This window comes from Equus asinus, chromosome 21 (assembly GCF_041296235.1).
Source record: "Equus asinus isolate D_3611 breed Donkey chromosome 21, EquAss-T2T_v2, whole genome shotgun sequence".
Classification (NCBI taxonomy): Eukaryota; Metazoa; Chordata; class Mammalia; order Perissodactyla; family Equidae; genus Equus; species Equus asinus.
In genome coordinates, this window is record NC_091810.1 from 64,757,127 (window position 1) to 64,778,878 (window position 21,752).

General features: G+C 41.0%; 1 protein-coding gene and 1 long non-coding RNA gene across 7 annotated transcripts in view; one reads left to right on the plus strand and one right to left on the minus strand.

Annotated features, from left to right (window-relative positions):
• The first annotated feature begins 462 nt into the window (after nucleotides 1-462).
• GADL1 (glutamate decarboxylase like 1) overlaps nucleotides 463-21,752 on the plus strand; it is a 156,836-nt gene continuing 135,546 nt past the window's right edge. For 2 of the 6 annotated variants that reach the window (XM_070492602.1, XM_070492604.1), the window contains exons 1-2: nucleotides 560-732; nucleotides 916-993. In XM_070492602.1, coding sequence (XP_070348703.1) covers nucleotides 696-732; nucleotides 916-993 — 115 coding nt within the window. In that variant the 5' untranslated portion in view covers nucleotides 560-695. Of the gene's footprint in view, nucleotides 864-915; nucleotides 994-1,561; nucleotides 1,689-21,752 lie in introns of all 6 variants that reach the window. The other 4 variants (XM_044754870.2, XM_014840953.3, XM_014840954.3 and 1 more) reach the window with 4 other exon arrangements.
• Nucleotides 3,750-21,752, minus strand: part of LOC139041347 (uncharacterized) — a 41,674-nt gene continuing 23,671 nt past the window's right edge. The window contains exons 2-3 of the long non-coding RNA XR_011496326.1: nucleotides 6,020-6,117; nucleotides 3,750-4,339 (exon numbers count right to left, since the gene is read on the minus strand). This is a non-coding gene — a long non-coding RNA (uncharacterized lncRNA). The remainder of the gene's footprint in view (nucleotides 4,340-6,019; nucleotides 6,118-21,752) is intronic.

The following is a 21,752-nucleotide window of genomic DNA, read 5'->3' on the forward strand; positions in this document are numbered from 1 at the left end:
AACAAGGTGCCTACCCCTTTCCCTTCTCCAAACTTGGAATTTTCCAGAGGCAAAGGCTGAAATCGGATCAGGGAAAAGGAATTCGCTTGTACAACTCTTAAATGTCAAGGCAGTCCTGAATGAATGGGTAGTGGCTCCTGTTCACCGCGGACGCCTTAAAATAGGTTCCCCGAGCGGGTGGCCTGGAGCAGGCATCATATTTAGCTTAGGGCTCCGCGGGCCAGGTCAGTCCCTGCTAGGTGGTTGCTCCCCAAAGCTGGACGCTAGGAAGGTCATAGGCCAAGACTCACTCGCCTGCCTCGCCCAGTCTCTACCTTAAGAGGGCTGCCTGGGGTACTCCCTGCCTATTTGTACCCAAGCAAATTACCCACGCTCCTACACACCCTTCCCCGCCCCTTCCCACCGAGGGCCGAGGGACCCTGACCCTGCGTCCATTCCGTGGCATGTGGCCAGCCGAACGCCAAGTATTAATAGATAGGCGCGGGCTGTAGGAGGCTGGCACTGGAGCCTCGGAAGGCAAAGGGAAAGCAGCGCCGAGCGCGCGCCCTCGTCCCTCCCCTTGCAGCGGCGTGCGCCTGGCGGCTGCCGCCTGCACCTGCGGGTCCCCAAGGGGGGCGCTGCCTCAGCAACCGCAGCCGTCGCCGCCTAGACTGTGGGAGCCGCGTCCGGGAGCAGCCCGGAGTGGGGGAGCAGCGATGAGCAGCGATCCGGACCGCGAGTGCCCGGTAGACGGTAACGACTCGCTTCGGCGGGGCTGCATTTTTAGTCCTTAACCGCCCCCCACGAGAGTTTTCCTCTCCCGGGTGCTGGTTGACCTGGGGGACGAGGAGGAGTGTTAGTTCTTCGGAAAGCGGCTGGGACGGGTAGGAAGTCCCCACCTTCATGGATTTTTGCACCCTTTTCTGCACCTTTTAGGGTTATTTTTGGAATTAAACAAGCTAACTTTCGTAAAGCGCGGACAACTGCGCCTGGAACATAATGGGCACCGGGCAGGTTTGTTAAATGAAACGCAAATTGGGCTTTCACTGCTTGGCGCGCTGCTGCGGGTATCCGTAGGCAGAGTGGAAGTACCTTGCCTGAAAGAAAGATGGTTTTGCTTCTACTAGGAGACATGCATGGCATCACCCCCGCCCTCCCACCTCCGCCCCGCTGCTCTACACACAGGCATTAAGAGGCTACTTTGATCTTACACAGCGAGTGATGCCCTAATGCTTGTGGAGGGGGAGACCCGGACGTTAGTTGTTTAAAGACGGCGTTGGGCAGCAGAAGTCCCAAACTGACTTTGTAACTCCGGTGTCACTTAGTTCCGCTGTAAAACAGGGGCTACCAGCTTTTGCGAGAGAAGGGTCCAGATAGCTTTTGGACGTATGATGAAATACTCTGGACCCTTTTCCCACCAAAATTCACCTGTAGATACACAAGTTTGGATGTTTGCTGAAGATTTCAAGCTAGATCCCTTAACTGCCTGCGTGTCCCCCTTGGTTAAGAACCTCTGCTTGGAAAGGTCATTATTATCGCTATTCAGGCATTTTCACTAACTAGTTAATTGTTGACCTTTTAGGAGGAGCCCTCCTCCAGGAATAACTCCTCCTTGCATCAATAACCCTTTCGGATTGTACTGAACACGGCTTAATGAAGCTGCGTTAAGTTGAAATTCCCTGGGGTCTGGGGCTCGACAGGTGCGTCAGGTACGCTGGTCTGGGTTCCCTGTGGATCAGTCATTTTCAGGGTGGGGAATTTTGCGCAGTAGTTGGCAGAGCAAGAACCACGTGCTGTAAGAACCATTTCATTCCTGGCCTGTAAAAAAAATTTTTTTTTAAGTTACATTGTTATGGTTTTCATTTATATGGCATAAAAAACTGGCACTTTAAACTGCTGGAGCTTTTTGTTAAACTATTACTTTTGTGTTGATAGGGTCGGCATGCACTGTAATTTAAGACATTTGGCTCGAGAACTGATTGAGAAGTATAAATTCAATTGTTGATGTAAAAAATCCTAATAACGTGGCAGGCTTCTTCATGCGAAGCAAAGATGAGCAGAACAGTGGTGTCTGACTGCCATACCCTGCACGGTTTTGTTTGTTTGTTTTGTTTTGTTTTGAACCTTAATTCCTGTTTTAAAGCCATACGCCCTTTAGAACTCTGATGGAAGCATAGAAAAATTATCTATTCTTCCTAAATTAAGCATGTGTCCTGTAACCAGGCATGTCTGTAGCCTGTGATGCCCTCATGTATGCCATATATGAAGGGTGAAGTGTGAAGTTCAACCTTCAGTCTGAATTCCGGAGGACACCAGAAGGCTTTGGCCACTATTTGGTTATCTTGAGCCAGCGATAAGTCGATGACATGCTTAATAATACTTAATTGTGCCAAATGCTTGCTGTGATATCTTAAAAGACTCTACGATATGTATCTGTCAGGCTTAGTAAATTTCCAAGTATGTATGACAAGATCGTGCAATGTGACATTTGACGAGTATATTAAATGAGATGCCTGTTACAGACCTATACATCGGGGAAGAATGTCATAGGGAATCCTGTTGCAGATCAAGAATTCTTCTTCTAGGGGCCAGCCCGGTGGCGCAGCAGTTAAGTGCACACATTCTGCTTCAGTGGCCCAGGGTTCCCTGGTTTGGATCCTGGATGCGGACATAGCACCGCTTGGCAAGCCATGCTGTGGTAGGCGTCCCACATATAAAGTAGAGGAAGATGGGCATGGATGTTAGCTCAGGGCCAGTCTTCCTCAGCAAAAAGAGGAGGATTGGCAGCAGTTAGCTTGGGCTAATCGTCCTCAAAAAAAAAAAAAAAAAAGAAAAAATTCTTATTCTACTCTATGCTTCTATACAATTTATGATCTTGCTATAGTATATCCAAGAGAAGTTTAGGCAATTCATGACATCAGACTCAAATTTTAATTTCACTAAAAATAAAGAATTTTTTGGACTCAATATTTTCCCCTATGGTTCGAAATAACAACACAAACCTTCCACATAATTGAGCCTGCAAAGTCATGTTTTTATTTTTATTCAGCTTTGATTCTGGTTGAAACATTTTTAAAATGAAAGCAAATTTCAAGTTTTAATGGAAGGGGGCAGAATTTTTTTCTGTTTTTTTCTGGTACATTGTAATAAAATTGAAACCGTGACATTCAGGAACAATATTTCTGGGTAATTTTTTCTTTGCCCTGTCTTTATCTCTTCTTTTCCTTTCTTTCTGTAATGTTTTCACTTTTTTTTTACTCCTTCTTATCATTATTTAAATGAAAGCCAAGGCCAGTCCTGTGGCTGAATGGTTAAGTTCATGCATGCGCTCTCCGCTTCCGCTTCCGTGGCCCAGGGTTTCCCTGCTTCAGATCCTGGGCGCGGACCTGGCACCGCTCGTCAAGCCATGTTGAAACGGTGTCCTACATAGTAGAACTAGAAGGACTTACAACTAGAATATACAACTATGTGCTGGGGGGCTTTGGGGAGAAGAAGAAGAAGAAAAAAAGAAGATTGGCAACAGATAGCTCAGGACCAATCTTAAAAAGAAAATTTTTTTTTAATAAATAAATAAAAAATAAATGAAACCCACTGCAGGAAAAATTCATCACCCGTGGATGATCTCTCATTTAGAATAAGAAGTGCTAACGTTTATTGAACACTTACTATCTGCTGTGCTGCGCTGCAAGCACTAGCATATCTCACCCTTATTAACAAGTCAATGGGAGGGGAACTACTATTGGCTGCTCTTTTTTTTTTTTTTTTTTTTGAGGGTGACTGTCAGCTCTGTGCATTCAACATAGGTGATCTGACTCCAGAGCCCACACCCCCAACATCTGACCCAGGGCCCGCGCAGTCTCCTGCTGGGCCACAATGTTGAATGTCCACAAGTGACCAAGAACAGCATCCTTTGCCTGCCTCCTCAGGGATCACAGGAGGAATGCTGGAGTGGGCCCTGGAATGTGGCTCTAAGCTCATTGAAAGGACAGCAGCATTCTTTCCTCTTCCTCTCGGGTGGGAGAGATGGAAGGAAAGGCTATCAGTATTCGGAAGTCCACACTAAGGGCAGGGTTGCATGTGGCAGTCTGGTGGAGGCAGCTCACGCCAGCCCTCTCGCCAGGGTGGGGACGTGTGCTTTGCTGGTATGGCAGGAACACTTTGGTTGCTTGGAATGAAAGGCAGCTGGCCTTTCTGAGGGAAAAGGGCAGTGCCCCAGGGGACACACTCTCTAACAGCTGTTTTCTCGGAGCAGGTTTACCGGTCACATTCCTCTTAGGCCAAGGCAGATGGGTTCATTTTGGAAGGCGGTGCCCTGGGAGCAGGCAGACCCACAGTGGACCCCTGCTGTCTCCGTGGGTAACTGTGGGAACAGAGGAAGGAGAGAATACATAGCAAATACTCTAGCTTACAGCCTGCTCCCACTGCGGAGCTCTGAATAGTAATTTAACCTCTGTGAGTCTCAGTTTCTTCATCTGTAAAGTAGGGATAAAAACAACCACTGTTTAAAATTATTGTGAGGAGTAGGAATAATATACAGTGTCTGGCTGAGAGTAGACTGTCCATCAATAAACTTATTATATTCAGAAAATTGGATGTCGAGATTAATGAGGTAGCTGGAAAGTGTTTGTACCAGGCAACCTTACCGAAAGAAAGCCCAGGGTGTAATTCATGCAGCTGTCCAACACTACTGAGCGCAATTTACCCGGGGCTGCAGGAAGTCTGTCAGATGTGTGATCAGCCGCACACTCTGAGTGTTTTGTCTGCTGCTGCTCTGTCTTTGCAATCTGGGCTTTCATTTTTGGGAAAGACTGAGGAGAAGTTAATTTATATATTAAAACGGAAGGATGAGTGAAGAGTCCCGGAGATATGTGGGAAAGTGATTTTCAGAAAGCAATTTGGTCAATGGCATAGTGGAGTTACCCTCACAACTGACTTCAAGATTTCTATCCTTGCTCATCGATTTTTCTAGTGTAAGTAATTTGGTAAACCCTGTGTTGCCCATATCACAGCACTCTTCAAACTGTTTTGTAATTGTTTGTTTATGTCTGTGTTTCTTGCATAAAGTCCATGAGGGCATGGACCACATCTTTCTGTTTACTGGATCCCCAGCATCTAGTAAAGCGCCAGGCACATAGTAGGTACATATAGTCAACATATATTTGTTGAATAAGTGAATGCACGAATGAAAAAGAGAGGGATGGGAGGCGACAATGCTTGATTGCTAAAATACTTTAATCCCTATTGCTTTTGCATTTAAGTTTTGAATTCATATTCACTTTTTCCTCCTGAGAGTTGTTTCTAATAGTGAAAATTTGTAAGTATTTACATGTCAATCAATAGGGCATTATTTAAAACATATAAAAATACTTTAGCTGGATGGCTTAAACAAATTATGATTGGTTATAAAACACTACGTGAAGGCATTCTGTTTTTGGAAAATGATCGTATATTGCGAGAGGCTCTAGGTGGACAGATAACAAAGGATTAATAGGTGTTGCCTCTGGATAGGTGGGATTGTGGATATCCCTTAAATTTGTTCTTTTTTTTGCTTGTTTATCTGTCTGATTCTTACGTCATGAACTTGCTTTCTTTTGTAAGGATTAGGAAACACAATACGAGAAACATATACCATAAAACAGAATCATAGATTGCTTACCCTGCATCACCCAATCCCCTGTCACTGGACAACTAGGTTTTCTTCTGAACTAATTTTCCAGATTTGCCTTCCTAACTCTTTTTGAACATTTAGATAATTTCCAGCTCCTCAGGGTTATAAAGTAGCATAATTCATTTAAAAGAGATGAGTAATTGAAAAAGAAACTCAAAGTGAAAAAGAAGGCTGACTCAAAGCCAGTGAGGAAGGATATTAACTTTCCAACCTGTTGCCATGTTGAATGCATTGCTTTGCTGCAAATCATGGTTAAGCTAACTTATGGTCTCCCCTCTGCCCTTGGCTTTCCCTCCCTTGTTATGTAAAAATATTATAACAGTTCATGAATACCTAATTTGTAAGTGTTCCCTAATTGTTTTGTGTCTGTACCTGAGTAGCTTTCAAGGCGGCTACTGTTGAGTATTCTTTCTGTATTTACAGAGTTAGCTCCAGGAACAAGAACCTTTGTACAATAGGGTGGCTTCTTCCTTTCAAAAGAAAAAGAAAAAAATCAGCATTCTTTGGCAATAGAGGTGTGAATGAGTAAACTTTAACCTTACATATTTATATACTTTGCAGAAATTATACTGCTGCTTCTACACCATTCCTGGGAACATCATGGTATTGTTTCTTTCTAACGTCTCCTTGCTTCTTCAGTTTTCAGACTGAGAAGTGGGACCTTGGGCCTCTTTTTCCAGAATCCGCCAGCAGCATCACTTTTTCTTCCATGAGGGGAACTGCTTTTCAGTCTTGAAGGAAATCCTTACCTAGTTTTTGAGATTTTTCCCTCACCGGCACTCTGATAATCTCACCAAGTGTCCCTGAGACCCCATCCCCAGCCCTCCTATAAAGCCCTGATCTCTTGCATTGAGGGTGATACCCCTGTTCCATCCCACTGTGGTAAGATGGGTATGGAAAGGGAAAAATACCTAAAAGAAAATAATATCCCCAAAATAGAATCCCTTCCCATTATAACTCTGGTATAGTCCCCTTCACACTTTCCTTTCACCTTGAGTTTCGGATGATTCCTGAGAATCATGGAACTCCATGGTGGTTGGTTCTGTTTTGTGTTTATTAAACTCCTTTCAGATTGTGAGGGGTTGCATCTATAGAACAGCCAGCTATCATTTTATACACTTGGAACCACCACCTAGATGGAGAAATATAATTTCTCCATTGTCCTAGAAGCCCCTATCGTGGGCCCCATTCCAGTCATAGCCCATTCCCTCCCCTATGAATTACCATTACCCTGGCATTGATGGTAGTTACTTTCTTGCCTTTTTTATAGTCTAACCATCCAAGTATGCATTCCTAGACTTAACGATCTAGACTTACCCATTTAAAAAATTATGATATATGTTTTAATTTGTATTGTAGGTTTACCCTGCTGTCTCTTTCTATGCTTATAATTTATCTGTTGAAGAACCTGGGCCATTTGGCTTATGGAATTCTCTACAATCTGGATTTTGCTATTTGCATGCTCATGGTTCAACATTTTCCTTGAAGGTTACCTTCTTTTGAATTCCAGTTTATAGCACCCTAGCCCTTCCTCCTTCTGTATACAACAGGCACTCTGTTATTACCAAATATAAAGAAGTGAGGTGACATACTACTTTGGAGTCTGGGTACCACTGGTTAATGAACTCTAGACATAACCTTGGGCATGCTGCCCAGATTCTCTGGTCCAGCTTCCTCATCTGTAACTAATAACAGAACCATCTCGCAGAGTCCTAGTGAGAATTAAATGAAATGATACCTGTGAACCTTTAGCACATTGCCTGGCTCATTCATTGTAAGCGCTCTATGTACGTTAACTGCTATTATTAGGAATATCATTGTTAAGTGGAGGCGAGTGGCAGGCTACACTTGGGACTGAAGCTCTGAGGCACCATATCAATTCCATTATCTTTTTTTGATCCACTGCCTATTTTATGCTTTTTGCCAAGAACTTTAGGTTGTGACCCTGCACACAGCAATACAGATTGGGACTTATAAGTTCTATTTATCTGTAGAGGCTGGATGCCCCAAAGCAATCAGAATCCTCTAGTCCTCTCTGTGCAGCACAGCTGTGGTGAGGAAAGGGGTTGCAACGTGCATTATTCGCATGAAGGTAACCCCCGTGGGGAGGAGTTTACATTCTGCTTGAACAGGCTCTAACAGCTCAATGAAGCGTCGCTATCCCTCCCCCACTCCCTCCGGCCCGGCTCTGCCTGCTTCTCGCCAGCCCGTGTTTGCTCTGGTTGCACCCACATTTTGCTCCGATAATGCAGTGACTTTGTGTAGTTTCTCTTGGGGGAGCATCTTGCTTACTTTTGCAGAACCTCTGGCTACTGTAATCAGTGGTAAGAAATCACCTCTTTCTCCATATTCCTACGTCCCTTGGATGTATCTAGTCCTCTTGGCCAAGTTACATTTCTTAGGCTAATCCTTAAATTCCAGAAACAACCATGAAATCATTTTATCTATTAGGTCTTTTATTATTAGGCAATCAAGCATTTTATTGAACTTTTCATATTCAGCTCCTCAGTTCTTGCCTTAACTTCATTAAACATAATGAGCTGGTTGAAAATTGATGCTCTCATTTACTAATCATTTCAAATATTAGTAATTTGGAAGCCTTATGGGGCAGTTTTGTAAACTTTTATATTTTAAGACTTTTTTTGACCTATGTTCAGAATTTTCACATTTTTTTCTCTTTTATTTTTGATCTCTTGATTAATTTTCAAACAATTATTTCTTCTCCCTACCATTAGTAATAATAAAATGCTGGAGTGCATTAATTATTTAGAAATAGGGTTTAGTTTGAAAACTGTAAATTCCGGGTTATTTAAATGATAATAGATTGCAAAATAGCATGTACAATGAGTCCATTTTGTTGAAAATTAATAATCTATTTATACATACGGAACTGGAACTGAAAGAATATACAGCTGGGGATTAAAAGTAGTTGTGTATGATTGGGTGGATCATTTTCTTAGGTTCTTCTGCTTATCTATATTTTCTGTAATGAGTCAGCATTGCTTCTGGCAGAAAAAAAAAAAAAAGGAAAAAAAAGCAATTTTAATTCGGTAGAGGAGAGGCTTGGGGATGGGGTTTTTGTTTTGCTTAAATGTTTTTCTCATTCACTTTAGGCCAGGCTTTTCAGCCATACTCATCTGGTTTGGTTTTTATCTTCTTACACGGGCACGAATGTCATTTCTATTGTTCAAAGAAATTCTTACACTGGAATCTAAATGTGTTCTAATTAATACCCCGTTGCTGAATTCTTAGATTGTTCCAACATTTTTTATCACAAACGTGATAGAGGAAAAAATAATTGGCTGAAAAGATAGAAGCAAAAAAAAAAAAGAAATTGTGAGAACACAAGAAAAGGATTAACAATATTTTAAGACACAATATAGAGTTGAAATTTAGCTCAGGAGGGAGTCAGGATTGCCATTCCTTGGAAATCTGGTGACTGGAAATATTTCTTTTCGACAAATGTTCATCTTGAACAATGTTGCACTTGGTCAAATTGCCGTTGGACAAACAGTAGGTTGCTGTCAGGGCAGTGAGGAGAAGGACTGGGTTTGAGCTTTGCTCTCATAAAGACCATGGCTCAGTTTCTGAGTCCAACAGCAGGGAGGCCCTTTTCTGAGCATTGGTTGACTGCCCAGTACAAGGGAGGCGATAAGAAACAACACTACTTACCTCATGGGGTTTGGTGAGAACATATGTGAATTACCTGGCACATTGAAGATAAGTCTTTCCTATCCTCCTCCCTCAATAAATATTTATCACATTGAATTATATGGATAAATATGCATGGAACTCTGTGGGGAGTATGTTTTAAGATATAGCTTAGTTTAAATAAATCCTCCAAACTAAATAGCAATTGCATTGTAAAATGAGGAAAGGAGATCTTTGACTTCTTTCACTCCTAATAGAGTAATTGAAAAGGGGACAGTGATTTTTAATATTCTTCCTGCTCAGAAGTGAAACAGCACAGATAGAGAATACAATAAAAAGATATAACGTGGGGGATAGATAGATTTTTTCTGTTTGCTGTTTTTGCTATGGATTAAGTTATGGTGGTTGAACTCAACATCTCCTTGAGCCTGTGCAGAGACAAGTCTTATCTCTGGTGGGTTTAGGGAATGGAAGTTGGTACTGCTTCTGTTGCTGCCACTGCCTTAAGAACCATTCCTTCAACAGGCACTGCACACTTGTACATGAAATGAATCACAGAGACCTCCAATGTGGGACCTCACGTGATGCTCATTTTATGAACAATACATCACAAAATTCTCATGTAATGGAATTATCACAGGGCAGGTATTCCTGTGCCCTAGCTGGACTTCAGCCCATGTCCCCAGATGTGGTTTAAATACTTTACTTCTTTACAAGTTCTTTACAACCATACAAGTTGTCTTGTCTGTGACTTCTGTGGTTGGGGCCCTTCAAGCCAGGGTTGTGTCCCAAGTGTTGGTCCTCGGACCCAAGAGGGTACCATAGAATGCATCTTTGCTGTTCCCTTACTTTTCTGTACTGGTGGTGGAATGGGAAAATTTGGTAGACTAAGAGATGGAAGCATTTGGAGTCGGGTGAGCAAATAGGATATTTAGAGCTGAAGGATGTAGGTGAGTGGGATACCAGTTGTATATTCCACAGCTGACTATGTCACTGTTAATCTCTTTAAAAGCCAAAGACTTAAAATTTGTATTAAATTTTTTTTTTAAGATTTACAATAACATCAAAAATAATAAATATTTAGGAATAACCTAAACAAGAAGGTGAAAGACTTGTACATGGAAAACTTCAAGTACCGCTGAAAGAGATTAAAGGACACACAAATAAATGGAAAAACAACTCACGTTCATGGATTGGAAGACTTAGTGTCTTAGATCCCTATACTACCCAAAGCGAGCTACAGATTCAACACTATCCCTACCAAAGTGCCAAGAGCATTTTCTGAGGAAATAGAAAAATTCATCCTAAAAATCATATGGAACCTTAAGGAACCCCCAAATAGTCAAAACAATTTTGAAAAAGAAGAACAAAGTTGGTGGACTCACAATTCCTGATTTCAAACATATTACAAAGCTACGGTAATCAAAACAGTGTGGTACTTGCATAAAGACAGACAAACAGATCAATGAAATCACTAAGGAGCCAAGAGATAAGCAATTATGTATATGGCCAGATGATCTTCAACAAGGTGACAAAACACTGAATGAGGGAAGGACAGTCTCTTTAACAAATGGTGTTGAGACAACTGGATATCCACATGCAAAAGAATAAAATTGGACCCTTATCTTACACAATATATGGAAATTAAGTAAAAATAAACTTAAGACCAAAAACTATAAAATTCCTAGAACAAAACATATGGGAAAAGCTTCCTGACATTTGATTTGGCAACAGTTTCTTGGATATGACACAGAAAGTACAGGCAACAAAAGCAAAAATAGACAAATGGGACTACATCCAACTTATAAACTTTTGTGCATGAAAGGACACAATCAACAGAGTGAAAAGGCAACCTATGGAATGGCAGAAAATATCTGTAAACCATATATCTGATAAGGAGTTAATACCCAGAATATATAAATAATTCCTATAATGCAATGACAAAAAATCAAATCCAATTAGAAATGGGCAAAAGACTTGAAAAGACATTTCTTCAAAGATGATATACAAATAACCAACTAGTAGATGAAAGATGCTCAACATCACTAATCATCAGAGAAACGCAAATCAAAACCACAGTGTGAAATATCACCTCACACATATTAGGATGGCTACTATAAAAAACCAGCAAATAACAAGTGTTGGGGAGCATGTGGAGAAACTGAAACTCTTTATATGATTCTAAAATGCTGCAATTGCTATGGAAAACAATGTAGAGGCCCTTCAAAAAATTAAAAATAGAACTACCATAAAACCCAGTAACCCCACTTCTGGAAAAATATCCAAAAGACTTGAAAACAAGGTCTTGTAGAAATATTTGCATACCCATGTTCGCAGCAGCACTATTCACAATAGCCAAGAGGGAGAAGCAACCCAAATGTCCATCAATGGATGAATAGTAAAGAAATTGTGGTATATACACACAGTGGAATATTATTCAGCCCTGAAAAAGGAAGGAAATCCTGTCACTTGCTACCACATGATGGTATTATGCTAAGTGAAATAAGCTAGGAATAAAAATACAAATAATTTATAATTCCACTTACATGAGGTGTCTAAGTGGTCAAATTTATAGAAACCGGAAGTAGAATAGTGGTTACCAGGGCCTGGGGAATAGGAGGAGAAGGGGAAGTGTTTAATGGGTATAGCGGTGAAAAAGTTCTGGAGAGCTATTTCACAACAATGTGAATATACTTAACACTAGCGAGCTGTACACTTAAAAATGATTAAGACGGTAAATTTTATATTGTGTAGTTTTTACCATACACACAAAATATCCAATTTAAAAGCAAACAAGGGGCCAGCCCAGTGGCACAGCAGTTAAGTTAGCATGTTCTGTTTCTTGATGGCCAGAGGTTCACTGGTTTGGATTCCAGGTACGGACATGACACCACTTGGCAAACGCCATGCTGTGGTAGGCATCCCATGTATAAAGTAGAGGAAGATGGGCGTGGATGTTAGCTCAGGGCCAGTCTTCCTCAGCAAAAAGAGGATGATTGGCTGTAGTTAGCTCAGGGCTAATCTTCCTCAAAAAAAAAAAGGAAACAAAAAAAAAGACTTTTAAGGATAGAAAAATTTATAAAATAATTTAAAAACTAACTTCCCTCGCTGAACAAGTTTAACTTTCTTTTGTGTATCTTGGCATTGCCATTGTGAGCACTGATCATGTTGTAACATTTCACAAGAGATGGGATGTGTCCAGCTGTTTGTTTATCGCTTCATTGAAGGATGTCACATTGCCCTTCTTGAGGTCTCATATTTTTCTTTGTACTGTTACTGACTCCTTCATCATGATCTCCCATGAGTGTCACTTATATTTTCTTTCTTCTCTAAAATCCTAGTAGCATCTTTAATCACCATTTGCCACACTTCCTCCAGTTTATTGCTTTTTAACAAGCTTGGTCATCATCTAATCTTCTGTTTTTTAGCCCACAGAAGGTTGGAATTGTACACGATGTAAGGCAGATTCCTCTGAATGAGATGCGAAGAGATCTACCATAAGAAGAATTTATATCTGTTACATTGACATCGTTTTATTATTTATTTACTTATTTTTGCATTCCCCTGTATTTGTAAGTATATTCTGGATATGTGATGTTGCCAGATCAGAAGCTTCCATATAAAGTGTACATAAATGAAAAAGTATTTTTATGTAAACGTATGCATGCGTAATTACAGTTCCTGGTCATGATTTGAAGAAACTGCTAACATTTTATTGCTTGAGAGATATTCACATAAACAGAATTGTCAGGTAAGTTCCACTTGGTGAAGAAAAATTATAGCTTTTTGTTTATTGAAGTGCACTGGGAGTATGATTGATCTTTAATCCTCATGGAGAGGACGATGCCTGCATATTCTCTCCTTACTTGCTGTATTTCCACTGCTCCCGTCAGCAGTGCCGCTAAGAGAGTCCATAGTCCAGTTTACAGCAGGCTGGGCAATGGGGCTTCCCTCTTTTTTATCTTGCACATGATTTTTTAAGAGCTTTATTGAGGTATGATTTACATACCATAAAATTCACCTGTTGGAATGTGCAATTCAATTTTTAGTAAATTTGCAGAGTTGTGCAACCCTTATCACAATCCAATTTTAGAGCATTTCCCTTCACATGATATTTCAAAAAATATTGCTGTGCTTTTCTTCTGCTGTTTCTAAGTACCAGCTCTTCTCTGCAAGCAGCTGTCTGCCTGAGAGAGATTATGGTCTTTGCAGGTAGAATGCAAAGGGAAAGACAATGGCTGTTTAGATTCTGGTGGTCAAAATAGGAGTTTCAAAGCAAAACAATAGTTTTAGAAGCCCAGCTATTGCCTTGAGATGGGGTTTTCTAAATTCTTTGATTTCCCTTTAATACAACATACTAGGCCTGGAAGACAAAATCGTGGAGTTTTGTCCAGAGTACAGAGAAGATACTCTTGTGTACCTTTAAAGATTATCCATAAAGCTAGGGTCAAAAAAGTGGGATATTTAATATAGGAAAAGTCAATGAAAAGTCTCCACTTCTGGCATGAGGTGATAATGGGGGCAGAAAAAGATTGAAGCAAGAGAGGAAAGTGCTGAAAGACACATTCTTGGTTTCTCATCACTTGGGATCAAAGCCAAGGGCTGGGGGGCAGGGGGCAGTAGATAGTTTTATATGGTAGTTTTATGGAAACATTGAAGGCAACAACAGAGATTTTACCAGCTTCTCTCTTGGAGGAGGACACCTTGCAACCTCTTCAAAGCGAAAGTGATGGCTCGCTGAAGTTGGACGGAGAGGGAGAGGCTGGATTTAGCTCTCCAAGGGGAGGAGGTGCTGCAAAAAGACCCTCTTGTCCTCAGAGGAAGGTAACTGGATCAAGTACCCTTGAACCTCTCTGATGAGGATGAAGGCAGAAACCAAGAGATGGACCTGCTCTATCGGAGAACTGACGAAGGCTGCAGCATAATCCCGGGGGGTCTGTACCATCACCAACAACCAATGTGAGGCCGCCTCAGCCAGGGAGCACTCCTAGTGTGATGACCAAGATGAGAGAGAAGACACCATGAATATGCCTCAGCCATGACAGCCAGGTGGGAAAGAAGTAAAGATGCAGAAAGCGAGATTGCCCGGAGACAAAGGTGCCAATGGACCGAGCACTGGTCCAAGGATCCCACCATTCTTTTTCCATCAGGAAATTGAGTCACACATGCTTTCCTCCCCATGCACCTAGAAGCCAGCAAGAAGAATATGAGGAGATGGGGAATGGAAATCTGAGAGATCAAGCATTTTTACACAGTAAAACTGAGCATTGCTTCAAGGGACTGTTTAATTTATTATATCTGACCAAATTTTAACCAGACTGGATTAAATAAAGTAAGTTTGGTTACCTCTTCCAGAAATGAGGACTCATGGGGAAGACAAGATTAATTAGAGACAAAAATAAGGATACTATATTTTCTCAGTACATCTGAGTGTCATAAATGTAATGGTGCCACAAATAGCCTTGAAACAAATGAAATAGGCTGCTTCAGCCACTGATGTTGACACCAGCGCTGTCTTTGGGGAGTGCAGTTGCCAAAGATAAATATGCTCAAAGCTGGGTCTCAGGTCTGCTGATAAAGTGTCCCCTGGTAAGTGAGCTTAGTAGATATGTTCTCCATTTTTTAAAGAGGGAAAAGCAATGGGTGTCAAATGTTAATCAGTCATATTGTAATTTGAAGCCGAAGTGTTTCTTCATTCAGTCACGCCCACAAGCTCTCTGTTTAAGCAAAATAATAGAGAGAGGCTTTTGAGATAAAACAGGTTTGCTGTGCCTGAAGTAGGCTCGTGGGCCTAAAGACCACCTGCTCAGCTTCTCCATCATTCCCTCTCCTGAGCCACCACCACGGAGGTTCTGAAACGTGATAGGAATTCACAGTTCTGCAGAGCATTGATGAAGAGCACTCTTAGAAATGCTGCAACGTGACTTATGTTAATCACATGAATAGGAAGTTAATTGAAAAATGAGCTTTAGCCTTAGAATCATTGACTGTTAGAGTGGCAAGTTGCCTTGCAGAGCATCATTTAACTGAGAGCATCATTTAACCAGAGAGGTTAAAGTACTACTAGCAGCCAGAAAATTATATAGGGCTAGCGTCGGGGCTAGAACTCCCACATCCCAAATTCCAGACTGTTCTTTCTGTGCCTATTGTCAGAGCAGGTAATTAACAGTACGAAAGAAACCCTACAAAATACTGATTAAATCAGAGTTGGGTTTTATATTTGTTTCCACTGGCATCTAACATGTCTTAGTGCAGCATTAAGAATTTCAGCATTCAGGAGCTTCTTACTGGGAAATAGTGCAGAGCAATTCTCTAAATTACTCCATGTCAGCAAGCCGTTGGTAAATATCCAAATCTGTTTTGGTGATTTAGCTGCAGCATCGACAAATTTTAAATTTCCCTACTCCAATTTTTGCCTATTAAATGTATTGCTAAATCTTCCCTTTGAGTTTCTTAGCTGGTAAGACTGTTCTCAATTCAGCACTCTGGACACTGTGTTGTTTGAACTCCTAATACTTTGTATTGACTTACAAAATCAGTAGAGACTTAGTTGGTATTTTATGACATATCTGTTCTCTTAGATGATATGTGGGCCAAAAAATACAGACAAGGAACATGTTTCCTTCATAGGCATTTTCATTGTGGTATATTCTGTTATACCATCAGCTCAGTTTTATTTCAGTACCTAATTTGTTTGAAGCAGTGATAGAGGAGAAAGAAAATCTATGAAAAATTGAATTTCCTAATATTTTTCAGTGGCCTTATTTTTCAAGTTGATGGCACAACAAAAGAGAATTTTTGAAAGTAATTGTGGAACATACGTATGATGACAGTTTTGCCCAGAAGTGTTCAGTACAATATGTCAGCTTAGCAATTAATTGTTCTTTTATTGTTTCATGTGTGTTAGTCCAGTCTCCCCAGTGAGAGAGCCTGAATAGTTTGGTGGAAAGAGAAGAGATGTTGCAATCACTCATAGTTTGAATATCAGCTGTGCTGTTAACCATACTAGCTATCTGACCTCCACAAAGTTAATTAACCTCTCTGATCCTCATTTCCATATTTGTAGAATTGGGTATAATACTTGCCTCATAGGGTGTTATCAAAATTTGTGCAAAAAAAGTAATATAAGTGCCTAGTACAGTGTCTGTCTGGTCCACAGGCATTAAAAAATGGTAACCATTTGTTTCGATTTAGGTGTTCCAGAAGCAGACGCTGAGTCAAAGATTGAGCATAAGTAGTTACTTTGGAAGAGAGAGAGCCAATCGAGAAACTGGCACTTGGAAATCAGCTGGCTTACACATGGAAGGGACATCTGAAGAACTACCCTACCTCATTTTTTAACTATTATTACTTTTGATTATTGAATAACTTTTGTTTTCCTAGCTCCCTATCCTGTAGTGAGCTGAAGCCCCTCATACCAGCTCATGAGAGTAGTAAATATTCAGAAATGTTGTAAGCCAATTTTTAAACTATTAGTGCCTTGAAATTTGATAGGAGTCTTTATACCATAGAAATAGGCAAATGCTATCAATCAGGGTCTTTTTTCTTCAGAAACCAGTTTAAAAGCATACCACTGTCCCCATTCCTTTCCTCCCAGAAGATGGAGAATAGGAGTTACATGCATAGGCTCAGGAATCAGATAGACCTGAGTTCAAATCTGACGTCTGACATCTTTTAGCTAGGTAGCCATAGGAAAGTTATCTAAATTCTCTGACCCTCAGTGCCCTTGTTTGTAAAATATGGATGTATATAACTTGTACAGCCATGGTGAAGATTAAACCCAATAACATATTGTATGTAAGGAGCACTGTGGAATAAGGAATTTATTATAAGAGTTAAACCTTACACAATTGTGAAAGGAGCCAAGAAAGGAAAATTCCATAAGGGGGAATTGGAAATCAGAGAAAAGTCACTAATTAGCCCTCCGGAAGCACTGGCAAGAATGGACAAGTTGGAGCTTGTAGGGGAATCTGGGAATGCAGGCATGTACGGTTACCGAAGTGTGACTATGAAAAGAGCTGGAGAAAGAAAGCTGTTTTTCTGTGTAGCTGCCATCTCTGGGGATCAAGGACCGAGTATCGAGATGAAAAGAGAGTGGGGTCAAGCCACAATGTGCTGGCATGTCTGCAACTACTCATCACTGTATCTGACCTCAAAGACTGTCAGAAAGGCAAGGCCACTGCTTTACTTGTTCCAGAGTGTAGAGTCAAGAGCCACAGAAAATAATGGGTTAGGAAACCACTCCAGAGGACAGAGTCAGACACCATTCAAAATGTGCAACTCGTGCCTGGCTAGATTTCAGAACTGCTTTGGACCAGTGACTGCCCTGTGCTGCCTATTCCTTCCTGGAAGTGTCTATGGCAGTTACCCTGTCCTTCTTGCTATTGTATGTTTTGTTTGTTGTTTGAGGTTTTTGATAACTTGTGTTTTAGTTTATGGGTCCCTGGACCAAGAGCGGCTGCAACTGAGCAGTCTTATCTATTTGTATTCCTGATACAAGTCATGAGATCCTGGACTTCAAGTCTGTTTATACAATAGGATAAGATTTTGGGAGTCCTGGAATGGGAATGAACAAGTTGTGTGCATGGAAGGATATGAATAATTTGTGGTCAGAGGGTAGACTCTGATAGATTGCAAAGTGGCTTCAAATTCCTTCCTTTCTAGTGCGCATACCACTTTGCAATGTGACATTGCCTTCTGTCATCAAGAGATGAGCTTTTTCTCTGTATCTTTGAATCTGATTGTCCTTGTGACTTGCTTTGACCAACAGAGTATGACAGAAGTGATGTTGTATGCCGTCCAATCTGAGGCCTCAAGAGGTTTTGCAGCTTTTGCCTTCACTGTGTTAGACCCTGCAGTCATCTTGTGAGGAAGATAACTCTAAGCTCTTTGATAATGAAAGCCCACGTGGAGAGAGAGGTCCAGCTACCTCAACCTTCCCAGCTGAGCTCAATTCCCAGCCAATGCACAAGTGGATGCAGTTGTGTGAGCCCAGGCACGACCAGCAGCACCAACCACGTGACCCAGCCACAGCATCAAAAGAAATAATACATCATTGTTGTTTTAAACTATGAAGTTTCGGGGTCATTTGTTACACAATTATAGATAACTGATATGCCCTCCCAATAAATTATTTTTCTGCTTAACTTAACCAGAGTGAGTTTTAGTTGTTTGTATCTACACAGAGTTTTTGTGGGGGATAAATGTGCTATTGTTTATAAAGGACTTACCAAAAACCTGGTACATAGTAAATGCTAAATAAATGCTATTATTATGTGAAATAGATTCTAGATGCTTATACAAGGTGAAGTTTGGACAGCCCTTAGAGGATCTGAGGGACCTGTAAAAGGGGGTACAAATGCATTAAACCATCTGAGTGCCACTAAATCTGAGTTCCCTCACATTCAAAATGAAGATATTTGCTAAATTACCTGTAAGTGCTTGTCAAGCTCTAAGATCCCATGATTCTACACAAAACTGGCCAAGAAACAACCTTGGCATATATTCTAGATGGATCCAAACCCCTGCCTCAGTGGGTGTCAGCTGTGGAATAACACATGCCAAGGTCTTCACGATCTGTTGTGTGCTGCTCTGTGAGTACTTCATTTATCAGCATCAGGGTAGTCATGAGATGTGTGGGCATCCCCCAGAGCACCTGCATTTGCCACGTCAGGGGCACCATCTAGAATGTAGTTGATGTGACTGTGTTGGCTCCCAGGTGAAAAATTTTAGAGTATTTTCTCTGATTTCCTATGGAGGCAAGGCTGATTCTGCGTAGCATAAAGGATGAGGAGGATGCTGGTGGCAGCCTCGCCCTCTTCTCTACTTCACGGAGCAATTCATCTCTGACTCCAAATTTGCATATCCCATTCAGCAATGCATTTGCCCTGCAAGTGACAGAGTCCTCCCTCCTTAGAAGACAATTTAGACCATCTATTTTTACTTAAAGATGCTTCTTGGAGAGGTCTTACTGCCATTCCGAGCAGCTTCTCAGTATATTTTTTCCAATCACATTTAATAAACTCCATGGAGCAATTTTGGTTGGTATAGTTTTCTGCATTTGTGGGTGGCCACACGTGAATGTCACAGCATGCGTGCTGAGGTGCCAACTAGCTGAGAGTAATTGCCCTCTGCTCACTTAGAAGATGATCTGCCAGAGGCCGAGGCTAGGAGGCAGAACCTTGGGCACAGATGAGCCTCATAGCAGAGTTAATCAACAGATCATGCAAATGAGGCACCCATTTATAGCATTTATTTAAATTGTCATTTAAATTGCTGGTTAAATGGAATACATTTAAAATCCTGAAGTCAACACTTGGGCAAATTGGTTTTAAAACTATATATTAAATTGCAGCACATTGCAATTTAATACATAGTTCCAAGATAATTGCTTATTGCTTTAGGAGTACAAAGTGTGTGTCCAAATACTTGAGTATGGTTGATGAGACACAAGAAGCAATATTTTCTTGTTTTCCTTTTTTTGGAAACAGGTAGAATGTGGTAATTATCAATATAATGTGTGAACTCAGGCTGTGTGGCTTTGAATTTTGGCTTTATCACTTACTAGCTGTGTGATTTGGGCAATTCTCTTCATCTCTCTGGCCTCAGTTTCCCTGCCTATAGAATGGAGTCAATAAAGATCTCTCCATCACAGGGTTATTAGGATGATTAAATGAAATAATCCATATAAGGTGCCTAGCTCAGTACCTGATCCATTGCAAATATCCAATAAATGTTCACTTTTGTTATTATTTTGTAAGTGTACTTATATTTTGTTTCCTTTATGACATACTACTACTAGAAAAGATAGTCACACAGGTGGATTGCATTATATTTCCTTTTGGCAGTATTGTTCTAGACTCTTTTTGCTGAAATAGTACTCTACCCATTGACCTCAAGCATCCAGACTTATACTTAAGTGGAATATTTTTAAAAAGAGAGAAAAACCACCATGTTTATTTTCTGGTGGTAACTGGGTGATCTCCAAGTTTTAGCAAACAATAAAAATAGATGAGAAACTCTGAGGGTCCAGAAAGTATACTTAGTAAGTTGTGTCTAGTTGGTTTTAACTTTCCTTAGTTGGAAATGGCTACAGAAGCCAAGTTATTCAGAGTATTAGTTATGGTTCTCTAGTTTCACAGAACACAGAATGACTCTTACTCTCTAAAAGGGAGAATTTATTGGAAGGATCTTGGAGAACTCACAGAATTGGAGAGAAAACTAAATAACTATGCCTTGGAAAAGACAGGAGCCAAGGAAGCTCTGGAGATCTGGAATACTTGGGAGTTGGAGATGCCATAGAAGGGGGTAAACTTAACTGATGGCACTGCCAAGCCTGGGGAGAAGGGTGCTTCCAGTGGGATGCTGGTTGGTCCAAAAATGCCCTAAGAAAAAAAGCAAACTAAAACCAGTCATTCTTCCTACTCAGCCTTACATCTCAGAAAACACAGAAGTCACCGATAAAGTCATGAGTCAAATCTGATGTTTACAATATATGTAGACAAGAAGCAAGATGAAGAATCAGAGAGGACAAGGAGCCAAGATGGCAGAGGGGGAAAATGCCAGCAGGAACTGTGATTACTAGAGTGGCAGTGGCTAATGACGGAGAGGGCCTACACAGGGAGTACGGCTCCAGGGGAGCATAGCGCGCCTTGGTGCAGTAGCTCCTGCTGAGCCAAATGGAAGCACATCATCTACAGCCAAGTTCTCCAGCCTGGGGCTGAAGGATGGGGCTGAAGTTTACCACATGGGCATGCCAAATCCAGTTTTCTCACAGAGCCTGACTGCATTCAAGTCTTTACAAAATTGTTCCCATCAAAGATCTCATAAGGTTTAGAGGTGGGATGGTGGGTGGGAGTGGTTTCAAGAGCTGTCTATCAATGTGACAAGCCAAGACATACAATAGCAGCACATATAGCTTGCCAAGTAATGTTTACTGGAGCAATAGGAGTAGATGTCTCTGGAAAACCTACTTTCCTGACAATATCAGAAAGTTACCCAATTCCTCGCCTGGTGCCCAGTGAAAGGAAAGCATTTTTGAAATTAAAGATAAATAAACAGGGTTTACAGTACACCATGCATTTACTGGCCACTGCTAGGGCACTAACAGCTATTTTTTTTGACTGTTTGAGAGACTCCCTTCTGAAGAGCTTGTCCTCTTAGAGAATGGATGGTATTTATGGACCCAGCTCTTGTTAAACAGAGTGCCTTGGTGTTTAAGCTGAATCTGAATCATTTGAATAGCATCCCAGATGTTAATACAGGAGGATCTCATGAAATAAAACTCTGCATGATGGGAACATGTCACCTCCCAGAAATGTTATATGTTCATCCATGACTTGAAAGAGAGCATCTGATGCATGGATACACAAAATTATTTTTTCCTATCCTATTATGTCACCTTTCATCCAAAGATCATTTTGGAATATAGGCTTTCTGGAGGATAGAAAAGCTA